Genomic DNA, 20,676 nt, shown 5'->3' on the forward strand with positions numbered 1-20,676 from the left:
ACTGTACCCTCACTCCTGTCATTTAGCTTCTAATGGAACGACGGCATAAACTGTGTAACTAAATGTACTACTCTTCGTTCCTTTGAAATTGTTAAGAAATGATTTTGCAAAGACTGTGTTAAGTTACAGTAGAAGACAACAATATCTCAGTTCCTTTCCAAAAATAGAATTGAATACGTGCCTGAAGTGGATATAATTTAAAGCAAGCCCAATATGTGGAAATCTGGATTCACAGAGAAACTAAGATAAATGGTTATAAATCATTTTAGTAAAATAATAATAATAATAATAATAATAATAATAATAATAACAACAACAACAACACAGCACTCCTATGGCAGGACACAAATTATTTTCCACACCTTCTAAATGAGAAAACTAAGGTGGCAAAGAAAGAGCTCCTACAACCTAACTGGATCAAAACGCCAACTAGGAAAAGGATCCAGGTACTCTGAGTCCCCAGTTCTGTGCTCCGTACTTTACAATGTGTTCACAATAGGGCTCCTTTAAACAAGCTTCTCAAAATAGTTGTTTTTCTTTCTTTTATTTTTTGTTTTCTTTTCTTTTTTCTTTTTCTTTTTTTCTTTTTTTTACTTGAAGGGAGCACAATTTAATGATTAGATTGCTTTATAATGGCTGGCTTTTAAAATGGCTTTAAAATGTCCCATATGATATTTCAGGAATAGTCTATTGTGCCTCTATGGTTAGGGATCAAATATCTTTCCTTAAGGAAAAAGAAAGAATGAAACAGTTATAAACAGAAAAATAAAATATAGCTGTATATATTTCAATAGAACTTTAATATTTACAAAATACTTTCATATAAATTATGTTATTTGTATAAATCATACTATGAATCTTGGGAGATGGGCATCTGGCTCACTTTGCCAGTGGGGAAACTAAGGTTCAGATATATGAAGTGACTTGCCTAAGGTTACACAGCTACAGAGTACCTCCCACATAAAAGGTGTTATTTTAGAAAAGTTTCATTCTCCCGCCCTGCCCCAGACCCTTCTTTTATAACTACTAAAAGCAAATGGAATTTCACTTCTTCTGCCTGTTGTCAAAGGAACTAAAAAGCAACAAAAAGGAACCAAAAAGTAAAGAGAAGAAAGAATGAATAAAGGTTCAACTATAGATAATTAACAAAACTGAGTAATTCATTTCCAAATCATTGAAAATTAATTAGTATTTTCCTTTAAGTAGCTACTTATATTCCTCAACTCTACTTAAACTCTTTAAATACTGAATCATTAGAGTTCAAGTCGCTCTGTGGCTTTGAGTCAATGACAAGGGCAAGTCTGTGATTTGATTCCATGAAGGCCCTCCACACTGGGTGCCCCACAAGGCAAGGGCCGGGATTCTGGGCCTTCATCTTTCAGAGCCATCTTAATTACCGGGGGCGTTTCCACATGCACTGCCATCACAGCGCTCACAGGGAGGCAGAGGCCAGAATGACGGTGCCAGGGAGCCATTTAGGAAGTCAGCAAAGCTCTACAAACCATCTGTCTTCTCTCTTGTTCTCTCACTTGTTATCAGTGTAGACAGCTAATAAGCAGGCATAAAACTCAGGGTGCTTGGATATATTTTCCCCATGTAACTACAGACCAGATGTCTTTTGCCAACAGGAGGATATGAACAGAATCTAAAGTAGCCTTTTCCCAAATAAGAGAGAACAGTTTCGAAACTTTATATATCAAGTAGGGAAAAAAAAAAAAAAACCAGAACTAAGTATACTCCTCAGCAATAGAAATGAATAATCCACTGACACGGCATGGGTAAGTCTCAAAATCATGACACGGAACAGAAGACAGACACAAGAATGTACACTGATTCAATTTAAATAAAGTTCTAGGCAAGAAAACCTAAGATTTAGTGATAAAAATCATCAGTGGTTGCTGGGGTCTGGATGGGAGACTGACAGAGAGCAAGACAAAGGAATTTTCCAGGGCAAAAGCGATGTTCTATACCTTCATTGGGGCGGTAATTATATAAGCACATGCATTTGTCAAAATGCATTGAACTTTACACTTAAAATCTGTGCATTTTATTGTATATAAATTTTATTTCAACAAAGATGTTTTTAAAGAAATCTATAAAAGGTGCAAAAAGATTTGTCAAAGCCCTATCTTGGTGGATGACTTTAATAACTCTCTCTCTTAGAAGTCAACAGAAGCAAACAAAATTAAATTAATAATATGCAAAGTCTGAATCACAAAGGTATCACATTTGACTTTATAAATACACACACAGAGAAATTTTTGTGGTCAACAAACCAGGAATATATATACTTTCTAAATATCCAATGCAACATTTGCAAAAACCAACTATGTGTTCAATCACAAAGAACAATTCCTAGAAGCCAAAAACCTTTAAGTCACAATTGCTCAGGACAATGAAGAAAACCAGGCAGAAAAACCAAACGGCTAGGAAAACTAACACATATTCACATGAACACCAAACATATCCCAACCACCTGGGAAACTCTAAACGCATTTCTCAATGATTCTTGGATTAAAGACAAAAACTAAAATTATACACTATTAAAAAATGAATAACGGTTAGAAAGAAAACTGTATAGGAAAAGAAATGGTCAAAGAAATACTCAGGAAAATAAGAACGCTGAACATAAATAAGCATTTAGCTTAGGAAGTTGAATAAACCAAAATAAAATATAAAGAAGGAATTCATAAAGATAAAAACAGAAATTAATGAAAAAGCCAATCAAATAACATTAGACTTGAGCTGGTTCTTTGAAAGCCCAATAAATTGTCCTAACCACTAACAAATCTGATCAAGAAAAAAAATGATTAGTATTATTACAAGAGCTTAAATTGGGCACTAAGTGTCAGGTAATGTGCTAAGCACTTTACATATATTTTCTCTTTCAATTCTCATGTCAACCTGATAAGAAAGACATTATTATTACCATCCTAAATACATCCTCTCCCCTTCCCTGGTTTATTTTTCTTTCTTAGCACTTCTCTCTAACATCCCAGATAATACCAGACGTTTTACTTTTTTATTTTGTTTAACGTTTGCACCAACATGACATTTTTTTCTATTTTGTTCACTGCTGTAGTCCCAATACCCAGACCGGTTCTGACACAAAGTAGACCCTCAAAAATTGTTTGATAAATGGATGACATACTCCCCATTATACAGATGTAGACTGCAACAAAAGCAGTCAGGTTGTTTTGCCCAGGTGTAAGTGACAGAGCTGGAATCCCAAGTTAGGCCGGTGATGCAGGACATATTGCTAATCTGACATGATATGACCTTCTTAAAAAATATTAGGAATTATTAGGGGCATAGAACCACAGATACACTGGAGAATTACAAAACTGTAAGTGTGAGGTGCCTGGGTAGCTCAGTCGTCTAAGCATCCAACTTTGGCTCAGGTCATGATCTCGTGGTTCGCGGGTTCGAGCCCAGCACCGGGCTCCGTGCTGACAGCTCAGAGCCTGGAGCCTGCTTCAGATTTTATGTCTCCCTCTCTCTCTGCCCCTGCCCCACTAGTACTCTGTCTCTCTCCAAAATAAATAAACATAAAAAGATTTTTAATTAAAAACAAAATTATAAGTGAATATAATATGCACATTTATGCCAATAAATCTTAAAATCTCAACATAATGAACAATTTTCTATCAAAACAATTCAAGAAGGTGTGGAAAACAGGAATAACCCAGGATAAATTGAAAATATAATAAAAACTTAACCTACCAAATGGAATCAGGGCCAAAAAACTTTAAGGGGAAATTTCATCAAACTATTAATGAATAGATAATTTCTGCTACTTTGTGGTTAATGAGCAGATCATTTTATTTTTTAAATGAGGCTAGCATAACCCTAACATCAAAAAAGACAAGGGCAGCACAAAAGAAAGCAAGCTACATTCAAAGCTCCTAAATAAAGTGGTGACGAGTTGAATAGAGCAGTATATTAAACCACCTGGAGTTTAATCCAAAGGTGCAAGGATAGCTCAGCATTTTAAAAACCAATTAATGCAATTAGTCTGCTAATAAATTTAAAGAGAAAAAATACATAATCATCTCCTAGGTACAGATTTGAATAGACATTTCATCAAAGATTATGAGTGACTCACAGCTACGTGAAAAGATGCTCACCCTCATTGGCCACTAGGAAAATTAAATTAGCAAATTAAAAAACCACAATGAGATACTACTTCACACCCACTACAATGACTATAATTACAAGGAAAGGTAATTACCAAGAGTGAGCAAGGACAAAAAGAAACTGGAACCCTCATACCCACACGCTAGTGGAAAGGTAGAATGCTATAGCCACTCTGAAAAACCACTTGGCAGTTTCTTGAAAAGTTAAACATAAATAATCCACGACCCAGCAACTACACTCCTAGGTAGCGCCCAAACAAAATGTGTCCACATGAAAATTTGGACCCAAAAGTTCATAGCAGCATTATTCATAACAGCCCTGAACTGGACACACTGCATGGCCATCAGCTAACAGATGAACAAAAGGTGGCATGTCCATGCAACAGACAACTGTTCAGAAACATAAAGGGACAGACTACGGCTACCACAGGAAGGTACTGCAAAGACATTACGCTTCAGTGAAAGAAGCCAGACATAAAAGACAACATATGGTATGACTCCAGTCAGACGAAATGTCCAGGAAAGGCACATACAGACAGGCAAAAAGATTAGTGGTTACCTGGGGCTGGGATGGGAATGAGACTGAGTACAAATGGGCAGGAGGCAATTTTCTGGGATAGAATCACTCTAAAACTGGACTGTGGTGATGGTTGCACGAGTCTGCGAATGCAGGAAAAATCACTGAATGGTACACTTTTTATGGCATTTAAATTGTACTTCAGTAAAGCTGTGAAAAATCACACTTGGAAAAATGGTAAACTGTTGCTTTACAAAATACATTTAATCGGTACTCTTTATGATGTACCACTTGATGGCAATAAAAATGGATAAGAGATGGAAAGAAGCAAAACACACACATGATTTCAGCACGAATTCACAAAACCAATAATTAAGTTTGGAATATGATTCCCTAAGAGATATAAACACTCTAAGAAGAGTCCAGAAAACCAATAAAAATGATAATCTTTAAAGATAAGAACTGCGAGAAAAATGCTAAAACAATGAAATTATTTGACCTAGGAAAAGAAAAAGTAGCTTGATTACAGGGCCATTAAGTCAAATTACGGCAAAATCAGACTGCTCAGGTTTTTCTTTTTCTGTTTTTTAAATTGAAGTATAGTTGACATACAACATTCTATTAGTTTCAGGTGTATAACATAGTGATTTAACATTTATATGTGTTACTAAATGATCACCACAATAAGTCTAGTCACCATCTATCACCACACAAAGTTATTACAATGTTATTGACTATATTCCCTATGCTGTACTTTACATACCCGTGACTTAATTTATTTTATAACTGGAAGACTGTACCTCTTAATCCCCTTCACTTATTTTGCCCATCACCCCCAAAACTACCAGTGTGTTCTCTGTATCTACGAGTCTGTTTCCGTTTTGTTTTGTTTGTTCATTTGTTTTGTTTTTTTAGATTCCACATTTAAGTGAAATCATATGGTATTTTCCTCTCTCTGTCTGACTTCTTTAACTTAGCATAATGCCCTCTGGGTCCATCTGTGTTGTTGCAAACGGCAAGATTTCACTCTTTTTCATGGCTGAGTAATTACACATACTCAAACATACCACATCTTTATCCATTCCTCTATCGATGACACTTAGGCTACTTACATAGCTTCGCTACTATAAATAATGCTGCAATGAACATGGAGGTGCACGTATCTTCCCAAGTCCGTGTCTTCGTTTTCTCCAGGTAAATACTCAGAAGTGCAATTATTGTATCACATGGCATTTCTATTTTTAATAACCTCCACACTGTTTTCCACAGTGGCTGCATCAATCTACATTCCCACCAACAGCATACGAGGGTTCCCTTTTCTCCACATCCTCGCCAACACTTACTTGTCTCTTTGACAGTAGCCATTCTGACAGGTGTGAGGTGGTATCTCATCGTGGTTTCGATGTGCCTTTTTCCCTGATGATGAATGATGTTGAGCATGTTTTCATGTGTCTGTTGGCCATACGGATGTCTTCTTTGGAGAAGTGTCTATTCCACTCTTCTGCCCACTTTTTAATTGGATTGTTTTTAGTGTTGAGTTTTAGGAGTTCTTTCAAATTGCTCAAGTTTTAATCTACATTAGTTGTTCTACTCCTTTATATAGAAAGATCATTTTAAATCTATGAACTTACCCATATAGATAGGAGTCCCACATGTGGTCTGCAGCATGGCTTCACTCCTACCCTGCTTCTTCACAGCTAAGCCAAAATCAGTCACCTAGAAGAAGAAACCCAGCCACCTGGTTTCCTGTCCCAGAGTTCACTCATTCTGAAAGTAGGAGTTCTAATCGCTTCTTGCCCTTTTGGCTAAGATCAAGTGTGAAAGTAGGAGTTCTGCCGCATTGTAATTGCACTGTATTTAATTCAGGGATTCTTGAGGATGGAGGGGTTTTATTTGTGTTACTAATAAGGACTTTGCTTTCACTTCCCTTCCACCCCTCTTTGTGAAGAAGAAAAACCTTGTTGGTAAAGAGAAGGCTGGTTTCTCCTATCTGGAGCAAACACCCATGATATTGATTGATTGTTCCTTCTAATTAAACTTACCGGCTCAACATGGGAAGTTCTATTTTGAAAGAAGGCATTTAGCTTTTTCAGATTAAAAAAAAAGTTATTTTTAAAAACCTCTTTCATTGTAGAATGCATTCTGGCCTTAGTAGGTTTACTCTCTATTTTTCTGACACTCAAGCTCTGTTCCAGTTTAAAGCACCATTATAAATGCAGTCATTATCCTTGGCAGCACTCACAGAAACGGCCCCCTTTTTAAAATTATTTATAAGACCCTATCTCTGGTAAATACCATCTTCTCTTTGCTATGACTTCCTTTGTGTTTCTAGAGTATACTAACTAAAACAATTACGACGCTATTAAAAACTACAAGAAGCAAATTAACAGGGAAAAAAGGCGACCGTGGAGCTAGAAATATACGGGAGGCCCTGCTGCGACTGCGCTCTTCCTGCTCTGTTCCAAATCGTGGTCAGGACACAGTCGGTTATTAAATATTCAGTATGTGCCCTTGGTCTTGTCTCCCAAGTTGGAACAGCCTTGGGCTGAAAGCAAAAAAACAGGCACATTTATTGATCATACAACCAAAGATAGGCTCGTGGTCCACAGACACCGAATGCAAAGTTTCCAGGGCCTTCAGGAGTAAGAAAATGTTCCTATCAGTATGTGATACCACTATTTTTCTAAACAGAATGATCGATTTCTCCAGGAGTTTTCACAATTATCTCACTTGGAGGATTATAATATGTATCTTTTCTCCACAGAAAATCTACACCGATACCAAATATACAAAAGGTTTCACGATCAATTCAGTTCTTTAGAGAGCAATCATTCCCTCATTTACCAAATATTAAGTGAGCACATACTATGTTTTCAGACATTACTCTAGGTACCAACAATCAATAAAACATGTATGATTCCTGCCCTCACAGAGTTTAAAATGAAAATATTCAAGAATATTTATTTACTTTGGTAAAACAACAATGCTGTTAAACTCACTTATATTACATAGGGATTTAGCTTCTGCAACAAAGTGAGTTATTCACAGACAACATTTTATTCCTAAATTAACACATTCATATATTTTGAAAGCAGCCACTATTAAAGTGCTAAGTAATAAATAATGTATCCTATCATTTATTTGACATTAAGGAACACTTAATTTGAATAAAATCTTGAGGAATAAACACTTGGCACATTAATTGTGCTTAGGACATAAATATTAATACCCAGGAAAATTTTCAATGAGAAATACAGACTTTAGTGTTAATTTAGTATCAAAGGCACAGCCAAGGTGTTTTTTTTTTCCTCTAAATCTGTAACACATTTACATCAAATTACCAGGCATAAATTTGAAATTAATTAGAATTCAGAGCATCTGTTTGCTTCTTTAACTAATGATTTAGAACTATCCAAATGAATATCTACTTTAAAAAAGATTCAATAGCACTACCTAACTTGTAAAATTATTCTTGTCAGTTACAACCTCTTTTGTAAAAATTTTATCTTTATTTTATTTTGTTTTAATTTTTTAACATTTATTTATTTTTGAGAAAGAGAGAGAGAGAGAGAGCACGAGCTGGGGAGGGGCAGAGAGAGGGAGACACAGAAGTCAAAGCAGGCTCCAGGCTCGGAGCTGTCAGCACAGAGCCCAATGTGGGGCTTGAACTCATGAGCCGTGAGATCATGACCTGAGCCGAAGTCGGATGCTCAATTGAGCTACCCAGGTGCCCCAAGTTTTATTTTTATTTTTTTAGCACAAGACACTTATTTTCTGGCTGCTCAAAAGCTTCCAAAATATATTTAAAAAGAGGATGTACTTTGCCACTTTGCTATCAAACTGTTTACAGGCAAATATTTACCATGATTTCTAATACCTTATCTTACCTTTATATTTAAGTTCATTTCATTGTTATCATCAGTAAAGCTGCTTTTGACCATTATGTTTTCCAGTTTTAGATCTCTATGTACTATATCTACCAAGAAAAGAAACAACAAATCAAATGAATAGTGAATGACAGGAGAATAGAGGGGATACAAATATAACAAATATATATAGCTGACAAGTTAATGTCCACTGTTAAAAACTTTGGATAAATAAATAAATAAATAAATAAATAAATAAATAAATAAAACATACATACATACAAAACTTTGGGGAGGGCCAAGTACGATTCTGTCCTGTTCTATTTCCTTCTATTCAAATCCCTTTTCTCCACGTGTTTAACTTTAAGCGGCCCTTTTCTTTAACTCTGTCCTCTCCCCCATCCCCCTACTGCTCTAGCAGATGCTCTTCATGACTGGTGGCCTAATGAGTGGGACAGAGGATCCTGCCCAAAGTCCGGCATTCCCAGAGGAGGGAGACCATTGTAGTTACAAACCCAGTAAGGTTTCCCATATCCTTAGGTCTTCAAATAGAGGATTACTTCTTTACTTCCATGCATATGTTATTGCCAATATAAACATTTAACATACTGCAACTTAACTACATGTATACAAACTGCACTCATTTCAATATATTTTTCTACAACATAAGCACAAACTTTCCTAACTCTTTATATGTTAAAATACAAAGCAAACAAACGAAAACCCCGAGACACAAAATCTCCAGTTGAACATGTCAGACATCAGGTAAGATTTTATGTACATGCAAATAATCATGTGCCAAAACATTTCCTCTGCAAGTGACTAATTCACTTCATATCCATAGCAATCATTTCCCCAGACTTAAAAAAGTTACACGTACAATAGCTGGAAAAATGTAGCTGAAGAGCCCTGGAATGGCAATTCTACCTAATCACTTGTAGTTCCCTTACACAGTTCCCAACCTGTGTTTTTGGAATGTTTATGTTTCCGTTACTTTGCTTATTTATCTCTTCTGACATAAATACCACCCAATAAGTCTCCCTACTGCCTCCATCATTCTTTATAATTGTTTTCTTTGCTATTCTTGCCCACTTCGGAATAATTTTATCAAGTTCCATGAAAAATCCTGTGGAAATTTTGGTTGGCATTATACTGAATTTATAGCTCAGTGTGGGAGGATTGACATTCATATAATATTAAGCCCTTGATTTCCTGCCCTTGCAAAAATTGTTGCCCCTGCCTGGAAAGCCCTCCCCTCTTTTTTGTCTGAATTTGTATTCCTCAGCTCAAATTTGTTTCCTCTGTGAATCCTTCTCTGGCTTTTCAGGTCAACTGAGGCACTTACATTCCTATGCTCCTTGCGCTGTATATGGCTCTCCATTAGAGAAATTATCACACTGAATTACAGTTTGCTTTCTATACTCAATCTCCCACTAGGCTGAGTTCCTTAAGGGGTGGGGCCTTGTCTTTTAATCTTTCTAACTCTGGATCCAACCACATGTAGAACTCCCTCAGGAAATATCTGCGGAATGGACCCCTGGGTCCATTCTAATACTAGCTCTGCCACACCTCACCATGTCACTTCACCTCTCTGGAACAAACTTTTCTCTCATCTGTATAATGAGAAGGTGTTAAAGTCACGTGGGAGCCAAATTAACCTTGAAGAGAAAAAGGGGATGCCTGAGGAAAAGCAGTGGCAGTAACATCAAAGAACAGTAAAGCAATTAGAATAATTTTTACATGTGGCTTTTAAGGTAGTGAACCTATTCTGTATGATACTAGAATGGCAGATACATGTCATTATATGTTTCTCAAAACCGACAGAATGTACACCACCAAGAGTGAACCCTGATGTGAACTATGGGCTTTGGGTGATAACAGTGTGTCAGTGTAGGCTCATCAGTTGTAACATGTGTACCATTCTGGTGGGGATCTTGCTAACTGGAGGAGGCTGTGCATGTATGGACAGGGGTAGACGGGATATCCCTATACCTTCTGCTCAGTTTTGCTACAAACCTAAAACTGCTGTAAAAATTAAATCTAAAAAACAAAAAACAACAACAAAAAAGCCTAGAATATATATATTTTAATATATAGAATATATATATATATATATACACACACACACAGAATATATAGATTTTTATTTAAATTCCAGTTAGCGTGTAGTGTATATAAGTATTTAGTGTAATATAAGTTCCAGGCGTCTAGTGATTCAACACTTCCATACAATATAAGTGTTTTGAAATTTCACTTTTATTATTGACTTGTCTACTTTTGTTTTGATAAGATTAGCAGCTTTTCAAAGTGTTGAATAGAAATATTCATCCTTGTCTGTGTACAATGTAATGTATACTTGCTTTGTTTCTAATTAAAATATATTTATTATATTTAATTAAAGTTTTAAAAAGAAAAAAACTTTAGAAAGTTTTTTAAAATAAAATTTTCTGTTTTAGTGGGGATTATTTCTGTGACTATGAATCCTGAATACAATCACTCTTAAACAAAAGTGCTATCTGCATTCATGGAGTCAACGAGCCGAATGACCCTCTTCTTACCCTTATTGTGAAGATATGCTATAGCTGATGCGAGACTTTGAATGATCCACCTTGTCTCATTCTCTGAGAAATGCCCTTTCCTATCCAGAATTTCTTTGAGTTCTCCATCTTCACAAAGCTCCATCACCAGGTACATTTTCTGACATTGTATTTTTGAAAAGAGAGAGGGAGGGCAAATTATACAGTTGAGAATTTTTAAAATGTTATATATTGCACATACATAGTAGAAATATTATCATAATCTAAATCATCAATCTACTCATTCAAAATTATTTATTACCTATCATGCACAAGACACTCTGCAGGATGCCAGAGGAACAACAAGGCATAAGGCATAGATCTTAACCCTGAAGGAGTTCACAGTACAGTCAGAAATACAATATCGTATGGTATGTGTTAATCAAAGAAGTGTAGCCAAAATACCATGAGGTTACAGAGGAAAGGAGCCTCTGTTTAAAGAATGCTCACTGAGGAGGTAACACTAAACGCAGGTTTTTATACCTGAATCGGGACTTATGCTTAGAGAATGGGGGTAAGAACAGGATTAACACATGATATTTGCAAAAACTCCAAAGACTGAAACAGCACTGACTGTTGAAAGAAGAACAGATATCTCAGTGTTACTAGTACTGGGAGTTTGGTAGGGTGGTGAACAGTGGAGTGGAGAGGGGCGAGGCTAGGAAAAACAGGTCAGTGCCAGGTTGTAAAGATTCTTGGATGCCACACAGGGGAGTTTGCAATTTTTCCCCCATATGCAGTAAGGAGTCACTGAAGTCTTTTAAGCTGGTGTCTGGAGCGGGGGGAAAGGTGTGTGCTATTGTTAAGTCTGCCTTTCTAACTGAACACTCTAACAGCAATGTAGAGCAGGGCTCAGCAAACTTTTTCTCTAAAGGCTTGATCCGGATAGTAAATATTTTTGCCTTTGTAGGTTGTACAATCTCTTTTGCAACTACTCAGCTCTGCTGTTATAGCATAACAGCAGCCATAAACAACACAACAAAACTTTATCTATGGATTTTGAAATTTTAGTTTCATATGCTTTTCATATGCCATCAAATATTTACTCTTTAAATTTTTTTCAGCCATTTAAAAATGTAAAAAAACTTAGCTTACAAGCCATAAAAAAAATAGGCAGCATGCCAGATTGGATTTGCATGCTATAGTGTGATGACCTTTGTTTACAGGGGGTAGATGCAAGGCACAGAATGGACACAAGAAGGGGAAGAAGAAAACTACATGAAAATTACCTAGGAGGAAGAAATAGCGGGACTTAGTAACTAACTGGTTATATGCAGGAAAAAGCCAGGGGTAAAATGCCTCTTCCATATTTGCTTTTTATGTTGATGCATATTAAGACCACTTTGGGTTTTCTAGAAGTCATTTCTTGAGTCAAAAAGAGTCACAGGCAACTAAAATGCAAGCCTTTTTCATATCTGTTGCTACTCAGTCGTAGACTACCCTCCACGGCCCCATTCCATCCTCCACAGCTAAATTTTTGTAATTTCTTTTTTAATTTGGGGGTCTGATTCTATTCTATAGCCGCTACTAATGCAGCATCTGTATTCAATCAGCAAGCATGAAAACAGGAATAGAAGATTAACACCCTTTCTTCCAACAGTCAAAATTCAAATCCACTAAACCTCAGGATGCTTTGGAATTTCAAAAGTAACTAAAGAATTGTGCAAAGTCTAACACATAAATAAGCTTTTGAACTATGCCATCGTATTTCCACTGATAGCACTGTAGGGATCATAAGTGGTATGTGAACTATTTGGAAAGAAGAGTTACTTTAGCCGTGCTTACAACATAAATTGATGTCAAGTTTAAATATGAAAGTTGATAAAAGGTATATCAATAAAAGTTTTTTATAAGTCTTTTTATAATTATTAGAAATCATTGTGTAGATCTGGAGAACATTTGGATTCACAAAAAAAACATAACACAGTCTGACTTAATGACAGTTCTAATACCATGGTCTACCCAGTCAAGGTAACAATTTCCATTCATCTTTAAGATGACCTAGAAGGTCTAAGTATTTGAGTTGGGGAGGAGAGGAGAGGGGGCAGATCTGACCTATGTGAATCAAGGGCCAGCAATACATTAAAAAAACAAACAAACAAACAAAACCACCACAACAAACCAATCACAGATGATAATTTCTTTTGCCTTCAAACTATTCTAGATTTGGACTCCCACTTGTGCCCAAGATGGAGTAACAGAGACTAGACTGACCCTCTCTCCTGAAACAACTTAAGAAATGGACAAAATATATAAAACAGCAATTTTCAGACATTAGACATTAGGCAGCATAGGGTGATGACTCCTGAAAGAGGGGAAACACATGAGCCAAGCCCCATGATCATCCTACCTTACTGTCCAGAGAGGATCTGTAGGCCATGAGGCAGTGAGAAGGAATACAAAGAGAGCCTAACAGTCTCCATGAATTGAGGAAATTGAACAGGGAGTCCAGGAAGGCCAAGACAACTAAATTTCACAGGGCAGAGTACCAAAAGAGGAGAAAGCTGTACACAGAGAAAGCTCCATAGATTTGCAGAGGCTCCCCGTCAAGTCTTCAGCAGAGTCCTGTTCAGTTTATGTGTATGAGGGAACTGCCCAAAGCTGGGTAAAGAACCATGCAAGAGGAGCAGAGGGAACAATAACTGGAGCTTACACATGGCCAGAAAGAGCCTGTATTCCCATTAGCCAAAGTGGAAAATCTCATAATTCACAGGACATCAGGTAAAGTACTCTCAAAGGGTCTTACTTCTGTAGTAAGAAAAAACTAGCCCTAGATCAAAGACTGCTCTGGTATCATCTAACAAAGCTTAAACAAGCTTCAGAAGTATCAAACTGTTTCCAACTAACTATGTCTTGCAATAAAGCTCAAGAGTAGTTATAAGAACATAAAAATATCTAGCAACCTATCAAAAACTAACAGGCATACAAAGAAGCAGGAAAATATAACCCATAATGGAAAAAAAAAAGTCAGTCAATTGAAATTGACCTAGAAATGACATATATGATAAAATTAGTAGAAAAGAATGCTATAAGTTATTATAACTATATTTAAGGAGGAGTAAATATAGAACATGTTAAATAGAAACATGGAAGATACAGAAAAGAATCAAATCAAATTTCCATTGGAAAAGATAAGTAGCACACATGATGTTACAGAAAAAGAGATTACTGAATCTGAAGACATCGCAAAGAAAAGTATACCAAAGAAAACAAAGGAAAAAGTAAGCTGTGGACAATATCAAGCAACCTAACATTCTAACATGGATACTTGGAGTAGAAGGCAGAAAAAGCATTTGAACAAATAATGGCCAATGATTTGCTTAAATTTGATAAAAACCATAAACTCTGGGGCGCCTGGGTGGCGCAGTTGGTTAAGCGTCCGACTTCAGCCAGGTCACGATCTCGCGGTCCGTGAGTTCGAGCCCCACGTTGGGCTCTGGGCTGATGGCTCAGAGCCTGGAGCTTGTTTCCGATTCTGTGTCTCCCTCTCTCTCTGCCCCTCCCCCGTTCATGCTCTGTCTCTCTCTGTCCCAAAAATAAATAAACATTGAAAAAAAAAATTAAAAAAAAAATATTTAAAAAAAAAAAAACAAAAACCATAAACTCACAGATCTAAGAGGCTCCATGAACCCCAAGCACAAGAAACATGAAGAAAACTACAGCAAGGCACAATATAATCAAATTGATTAAAACTGATGACAGAGCAAAACTATTTTAACATGATTTGGGGATTAAAAAATAACAACTCGAAGACTAAAAAGAACAGACTTTTGGCATCATTGCCCTATACTGCTCCCATAAAGGATAACTGTGGCCTTTCATAGTTATCAAGCACTCCTAATGAATCAAGCATACTACATAACCCAAACTGACTAATTCTGCCTCAGAAACTGACAAAGGCAACAAAGAACAATAGCTAACAATTAAAGAGACAGATGCTTTATATCCATTTTCCCATTTAATCCTTCAACAACTGTAAGGAATAAACCCACCGGCCCAATCAAAGGATGCAGAGACTCAGAGCACAGTGAAGTGAGGCTTTAATTAAACAACATTCTTGCAAGTGGGTGTCTGACAGACAGGCACCCTCAGGGCATTTACAGCAGATAATTTATTTCCTAGCACAAGAGTCCCTCCCCTGGTTCCTCACTGGCTGAGTACTACAGAGGTTACAGCCTTACCGGGGCATTGCCGAGACCTCGTAAGGCAAAAAGTAATCTGATTGGAACAAATGTACATTCCCTGAGGTGACGCAGAGACTTTCAGTCCCTCCTCCCTTTGTTCTTTGGCTCATGCTCACTGCAAAGCCCACGAAAATAAGCCCCAGAAACGGAGAGGGGAAGAAGAACCGGGAAGCGAAGTGTCTAAGGGTTTGGGACTCCATTATGTGTGGGGGCGGGGGTGGGGAAGATTTGTACATATTTCCAATAGGTTGTAAACCTACTGTTACTAGACAGTAGTAACAGTACTACTGTTTTAGTACTGCTTTTATTTGGTATTTCTGAGAATGAATCGTCTCCCTTCTCACACAACCAAATGAGGTTGATACTATTATTAAACCCATTTTACAAATGAGGAAACTAAAGTATAGAGAGGTTGGATGACAACATGGTCTCCCGGCTAATAAGTGGTGGAGCCAGAATTCGAATGCACAGGCAATCTGAGCCCAGAATCCACATGCCTAACCACTACATTATACCGCCTCCAAGCAGAGAAACGCCCAAACCCACAGGCACTTAACAATCTGGAGGCACGATGGCAAATAACTCAGGCTTCAGAACAACTGTAAATAAAAATTACAGGCATTTAAAGAGAAGAATGATAACATCTAGGGAAGAAAGAAGATTAAACACATTGGTAAAACACAGATGGTAAAATATCTTCTACACAGTGCCAAATATACCCATGCCAACTTTCTTATAAAGCTAACCTTGCAAAATTACAATATTCTAAGAGATTCTAATGGAGACACCAAAGCCCAAAACAAAAGGAAAGCCATCTCTAAGGAAGCTCTAATTACTATCTGTTTGTGTATGAAGTTGCTTCAATTGTAAACATTTGTTTTCAACAAGCCACCCAGATATATCACTAAAGACATCAATCTAATCATCAGACACCTAATTATATAATCAATAATAAAAGTCCTCCAGAATGCCCTCATCAATCTCCAGTGACAGACACATGCCACAGACAGGAACACCTGTGCCCTACAGGGGTGACTGCAGAAGGGAGTGATGTTCATCTGTAATAGTAACAACTTTCAAAGTGCAGCACCTGAACAAGCCTTACCTTAGGCGTCTCAAACACTTGTTCCAGATGTATGATATGTTCGTGTTTCACACTTTTCAGGATATTCACCTCCCGTTCAAGTAGCTTCACAGCAGAGCTTCCAGCCTTTCACAATGAGGATGCATAGATTTCACATATGAATGTCACTAATACAAACCTCAATATAAAAGTTACAGTCATTTTTATATCTTTTCCTACATTTTCTGGAGAAGTTCCCTTTTCAAACGATAATATGCAACTTATTTCCACAATAAGATTAAATTATGGCCCTTCTTTCCTTTGTCCAATTTTAAGTTATATATAATTTGGCCTCAAGCCACATCTGTTTCTTGGACCGTTTCTATAAATTAACCACAACATGGTCTCTGTCCCCTGAGAGAATTGTTCCAGTTTTTAAAATGCCTTTTGGTATTTCCTTCAAAATCATGTTAATCCTGTGATGTTAGCATAATAAAACCAAAATCTACTTTCCAGTGACATCATTTGGAGAAGCTAAAAACAAAATGTTTTTCTTTTGTTGTTTTGTTTTGAAGATATATGTGTGCATATATATATATATATATATATGCTCTTATTTACATATTTATATATTTGTATTTATATACAAAATAGGCAGTGAGATTCTACACCTAGCCCTGCAATATGTCACTTCCTGATACCCCCAGCTTCTAAGAGAGAGACAGAGAGAGAGATCTTACCTTCAAAAATTTTTTTTTAACGTTTATTCATTTTTGAGAGACAGAGAGACAGAGCACGAGCCCGGAAGGGGCAGAGAGAGGGAGACACAGAATCCGAAGCAGGATCCAGGCTCTGAGCTTTCAGCACAGAGCCCAGAGAGATCTTACCTTCAGACCAACCTAACTCCAGCTTTATCTCCTTACATGTAACCTTTAACCATACCTGATGGCAAAAGGCAAAGGCAGGCACATCCCAGGGAGCGCAAATCAGGGTACAATTGATTTTTCTACAGTCATCTCAGAAATTCTAGAAGGGCCTTTTCTACCCTCACCACCATTACCACCACCCCAATCATCCCCCCTTATTGATATCTAAATTACCAGCATTGCCCTTATTCACATAAAACATCCCTGAAAGGGACGACAAAGGTCTTATCCCTCTGCCCCACCCCCATGCCACCACCAAGGTTAGAAAATGCGTAATAGTTCTTCAAGGACTGCAAAAAGATGGATCACATGGCAAATTTTACCTAGTTAAAATTTTACCTAGAGTCATCCCTGCATCCAATTACCTTTACCCTTCAACCATTACCATCTCAGAATGAGTAGGAAACTGCCTACCACTACGCCCTAGGGTGAAAGTCAACAAGTAAAGGTTATCCTAGAGGGTCAAGAGAAACAGTAACTGTGAGGAGTGAATTCTTATCTAGACTAGACATGGAAAGTTACCACAATTTCTCCTAATACAAGTCTCAATTCCATTCCTACCTCCCTCCCCAAATGGCCTAACCTGCATATAATGCAGTAAAATATATTGTCCAATTCATAAATTGAGTATATAAATTTATTTTACTATATTAGTGCCTATAAATGCTCATCATCAGTATGTGTATGCAAGATTTTGAAATCCTAAAGTTGCATGCAGGTACCCTACTATATAACCCTAAAATCTAACCCCTAGCGCTCCCTGACACCAAAGGGGCAAAGGAAACAACATCCCATGTAGCACAATGGTTCTAGAATTCTAAAGATTTCCAGAAAGTCTCTAGATCTCCCTTTATTAGGATTTGTATGTTATTTTATTAAACTTTAGAGAGAAATGGTATGTAATTTTCTATAGTCTGTTTTAAAGAATACATAAAACTTACTATTTCACTTTGTAAATGTAGTATTAATCATCACAAACCCAAGAAAAAAAAACACCGTCTTTTGTCTTTTCCCAGGCACAGAGGTTTTTTAAAAGCTGATGAAATGATCAGGTGTAAAGCCTGAGAAGCTAGACTCTCTCTTAAAGACAAGCCCAGTCATTGTCCACTCCAGGAGAAATCCAGTGAGAAAAACAGTGGCTACAAGTAAACAGCACAGTTGACAGTTGCTGAAAAAGTGGTTCAAACGGGAAGAGCAGGTGGGATGAATAATCAGAGACTTAGCTAACAATGAGGATATAGGGAATCAAAGGAGAGGAAAGGATAGGAGGAAAGCCGTTGGAACTACACTGGGAGAGAACACTGAGACTTCAGTCTAGCTAAGCCATATCTAGCCCTTAGCCCTACAGCTACACAGACATAGAATCAGCCCTTACTTTCAACTCATTCCGAAGAACTTTACCCTTATTTGGTCATACTGGTTACATTAGTTGGTCCTTCATTTGCTTTTCCCAGATACATGAGTTCAAGAATAGGTCCCTTCCCAGAAGGCTAGGGAAATGGCCACACTTATCCAGGGGAACAGCCCAGGCCCTGCCCTCAGAGGCAGCTGTTAGTGTGAAAACTATACCGCCTACCCCACCCTGCCCTGGCACCATGCCCTCAGTGTGATGCTGCTAATAAGTCTTACCTTGTCTTTGTTCACTTTTTTAATTGCCCACTTAGTTTCTGTTTCCTTGTCTGTAGCTTCAAAGACCATTCCAAAGCTCCCTTGTCCCAATATTCTTCCAAAGGTATAGATTTCCTAGATAAAAAATAAGAGCTCCTTTGTCTCTTTCATCAGGTATTCATCAGGTATTAAAAATGAACACATAATACTGATAGATACCCAACCAAGGGAAGAGAGTTTCTGCTCCAGGGTAAAATCAAATAGAAGATGCCACCTATTTGATATTAATTAACCAAAAATGAGTTTTGGCAAATCTCATTAATTGCCCTTTGGAGGAAAAACCATGAACATCCCAATGGAGACATACAGAAAACCTCAAAAGTATCAAGATGAATCTCTTACAAACTACAATGAATGAAATGTCTTCGTAAGAAAGAGGAGGAATGGAATATTAACGCATACATGAATGTGTGTTTGTGTGTATAAAATACATTTACCAAAGAAATTATCCCCAAATTCAGAGAGCTGTATTATAAAATCAACACCTATTAACCACTGAATAGCTGCTTTGCCGTTTACCAAGTAACACTTTTTCTTTACTTCATTATTTCTATTTAAAAGCACTTTAGTGGTTTCATTCCTTTTGTTTTAGAAAAAGCAGTATCTGACAGAAATTTTAATGTAAGTCAGCACTGAGAAGAAAATAAAAACCATCCATAGTAACGCTATCCAGACCAAGAATCCTCCCACATATTATTTAACTTCTGATGGTAACTGCACTTCCCATGATGAGCATAGCATAATGAGTAGAATTGTCGAATCACTAGGTTGTACACCTGAAACTGAAACTAATGTAACATTGTATGTCAACTACACTTCAACTTTTTTAAAAAAGCATAGCACCTAGAACATAGTAAGCATCCAATAGAAGTTAAGATTATTTAAAAAATAATAATGCACTATTTTTGCCAACACCAGCATCCTGGTTCTCATTGTAAAATAACCAACATGTAACTCATTTACACTTTCTTTTCCTGTTTGGTTGGGGCAGTCTCCTTGATCCAAATCAATATCAGGGTATTAATAAGACTTTCTGGACACATGATGCCTGGGGACTATAATACGACAAAACATCTAAAGTAATGCCACTAGGTGAAGCCTCTGCTGGGTCAGCAGTCAAAGCCTTCCCTGGAGATGCTACTCTATTTCTCTGCAACCACTTTCACCTTTGCCGTGCAAGAGATAAATTAGCTGCTAATCTTCATATCTTCTGCTGCTTACGTTCCTGTCTTACTTTCATAAAAAAAGATTTAATGCCCAACTAATTACTTATCTCTTTCACGAAGGAGTTCCCCGACTTTGCACCTTGGTAATTGTTCCATTATTTTGACCTCCCTCAGTATGTATGCATTGGTCCTCACGTATTATTATTACTCTCTTTCTTACAAATACTTTGGTTCATGTTTTTCTTCCAAGATGGTCTAGAAGCTTAAGAAGCTGTTTCTTCTGTATCCTTTAAAAAGCCTACCCTGAAACTTTGTAGGTAAAACATTCATGCTTAGCACATAGTGGGGAAAAGAAGGAAGGGAGGGAGGGAGGGAGACACCGAGGGAGGAAGGAAGGAAAGAAGGAAGGAAGAAAGAAGAAATGTTTGGCTTCAACATGTTAGACTTTCCTTAGATAGTTCCTTGTGTACATATTTTATACAAAAATGGATAAAACACAATTTCTGTTTTCTCAGAATTTGTAAGCTACTCAAGAGACAAGATTATCACTTAAGTTATAAAGTCTTAAGTTAAA

General features: G+C 37.1%; 1 protein-coding gene across 7 annotated transcripts in view; it reads right to left on the bottom strand.

The window, feature by feature from the left end:
- Nucleotides 1–20,676, bottom strand: part of STK33 (serine/threonine kinase 33) — a 168,831-nt gene that overhangs the window by 43,041 nt on the left and 105,114 nt on the right. For all 7 annotated transcript variants that reach the window (XM_047823936.1, XM_047823931.1, XM_047823937.1 and 4 more), the window contains exons 4-8: nt 18,898–19,011; nt 16,385–16,489; nt 11,078–11,216; nt 8,541–8,629; nt 6,285–6,369 (exon numbers count right to left, since the gene is read on the bottom strand). In XM_047823936.1, coding sequence (XP_047679892.1) covers nt 6,285–6,369; nt 8,541–8,629; nt 11,078–11,216; nt 16,385–16,489; nt 18,898–19,011 — 532 coding nt within the window. The remainder of the gene's footprint in view (nt 1–6,284; nt 6,370–8,540; nt 8,630–11,077; nt 11,217–16,384; nt 16,490–18,897; nt 19,012–20,676) is intronic.

The sequence above is a fragment of the Prionailurus viverrinus genome, chromosome D1 (genome assembly GCF_022837055.1).
Source record: "Prionailurus viverrinus isolate Anna chromosome D1, UM_Priviv_1.0, whole genome shotgun sequence".
Taxonomy (NCBI): domain Eukaryota; kingdom Metazoa; phylum Chordata; class Mammalia; order Carnivora; family Felidae; genus Prionailurus; species Prionailurus viverrinus.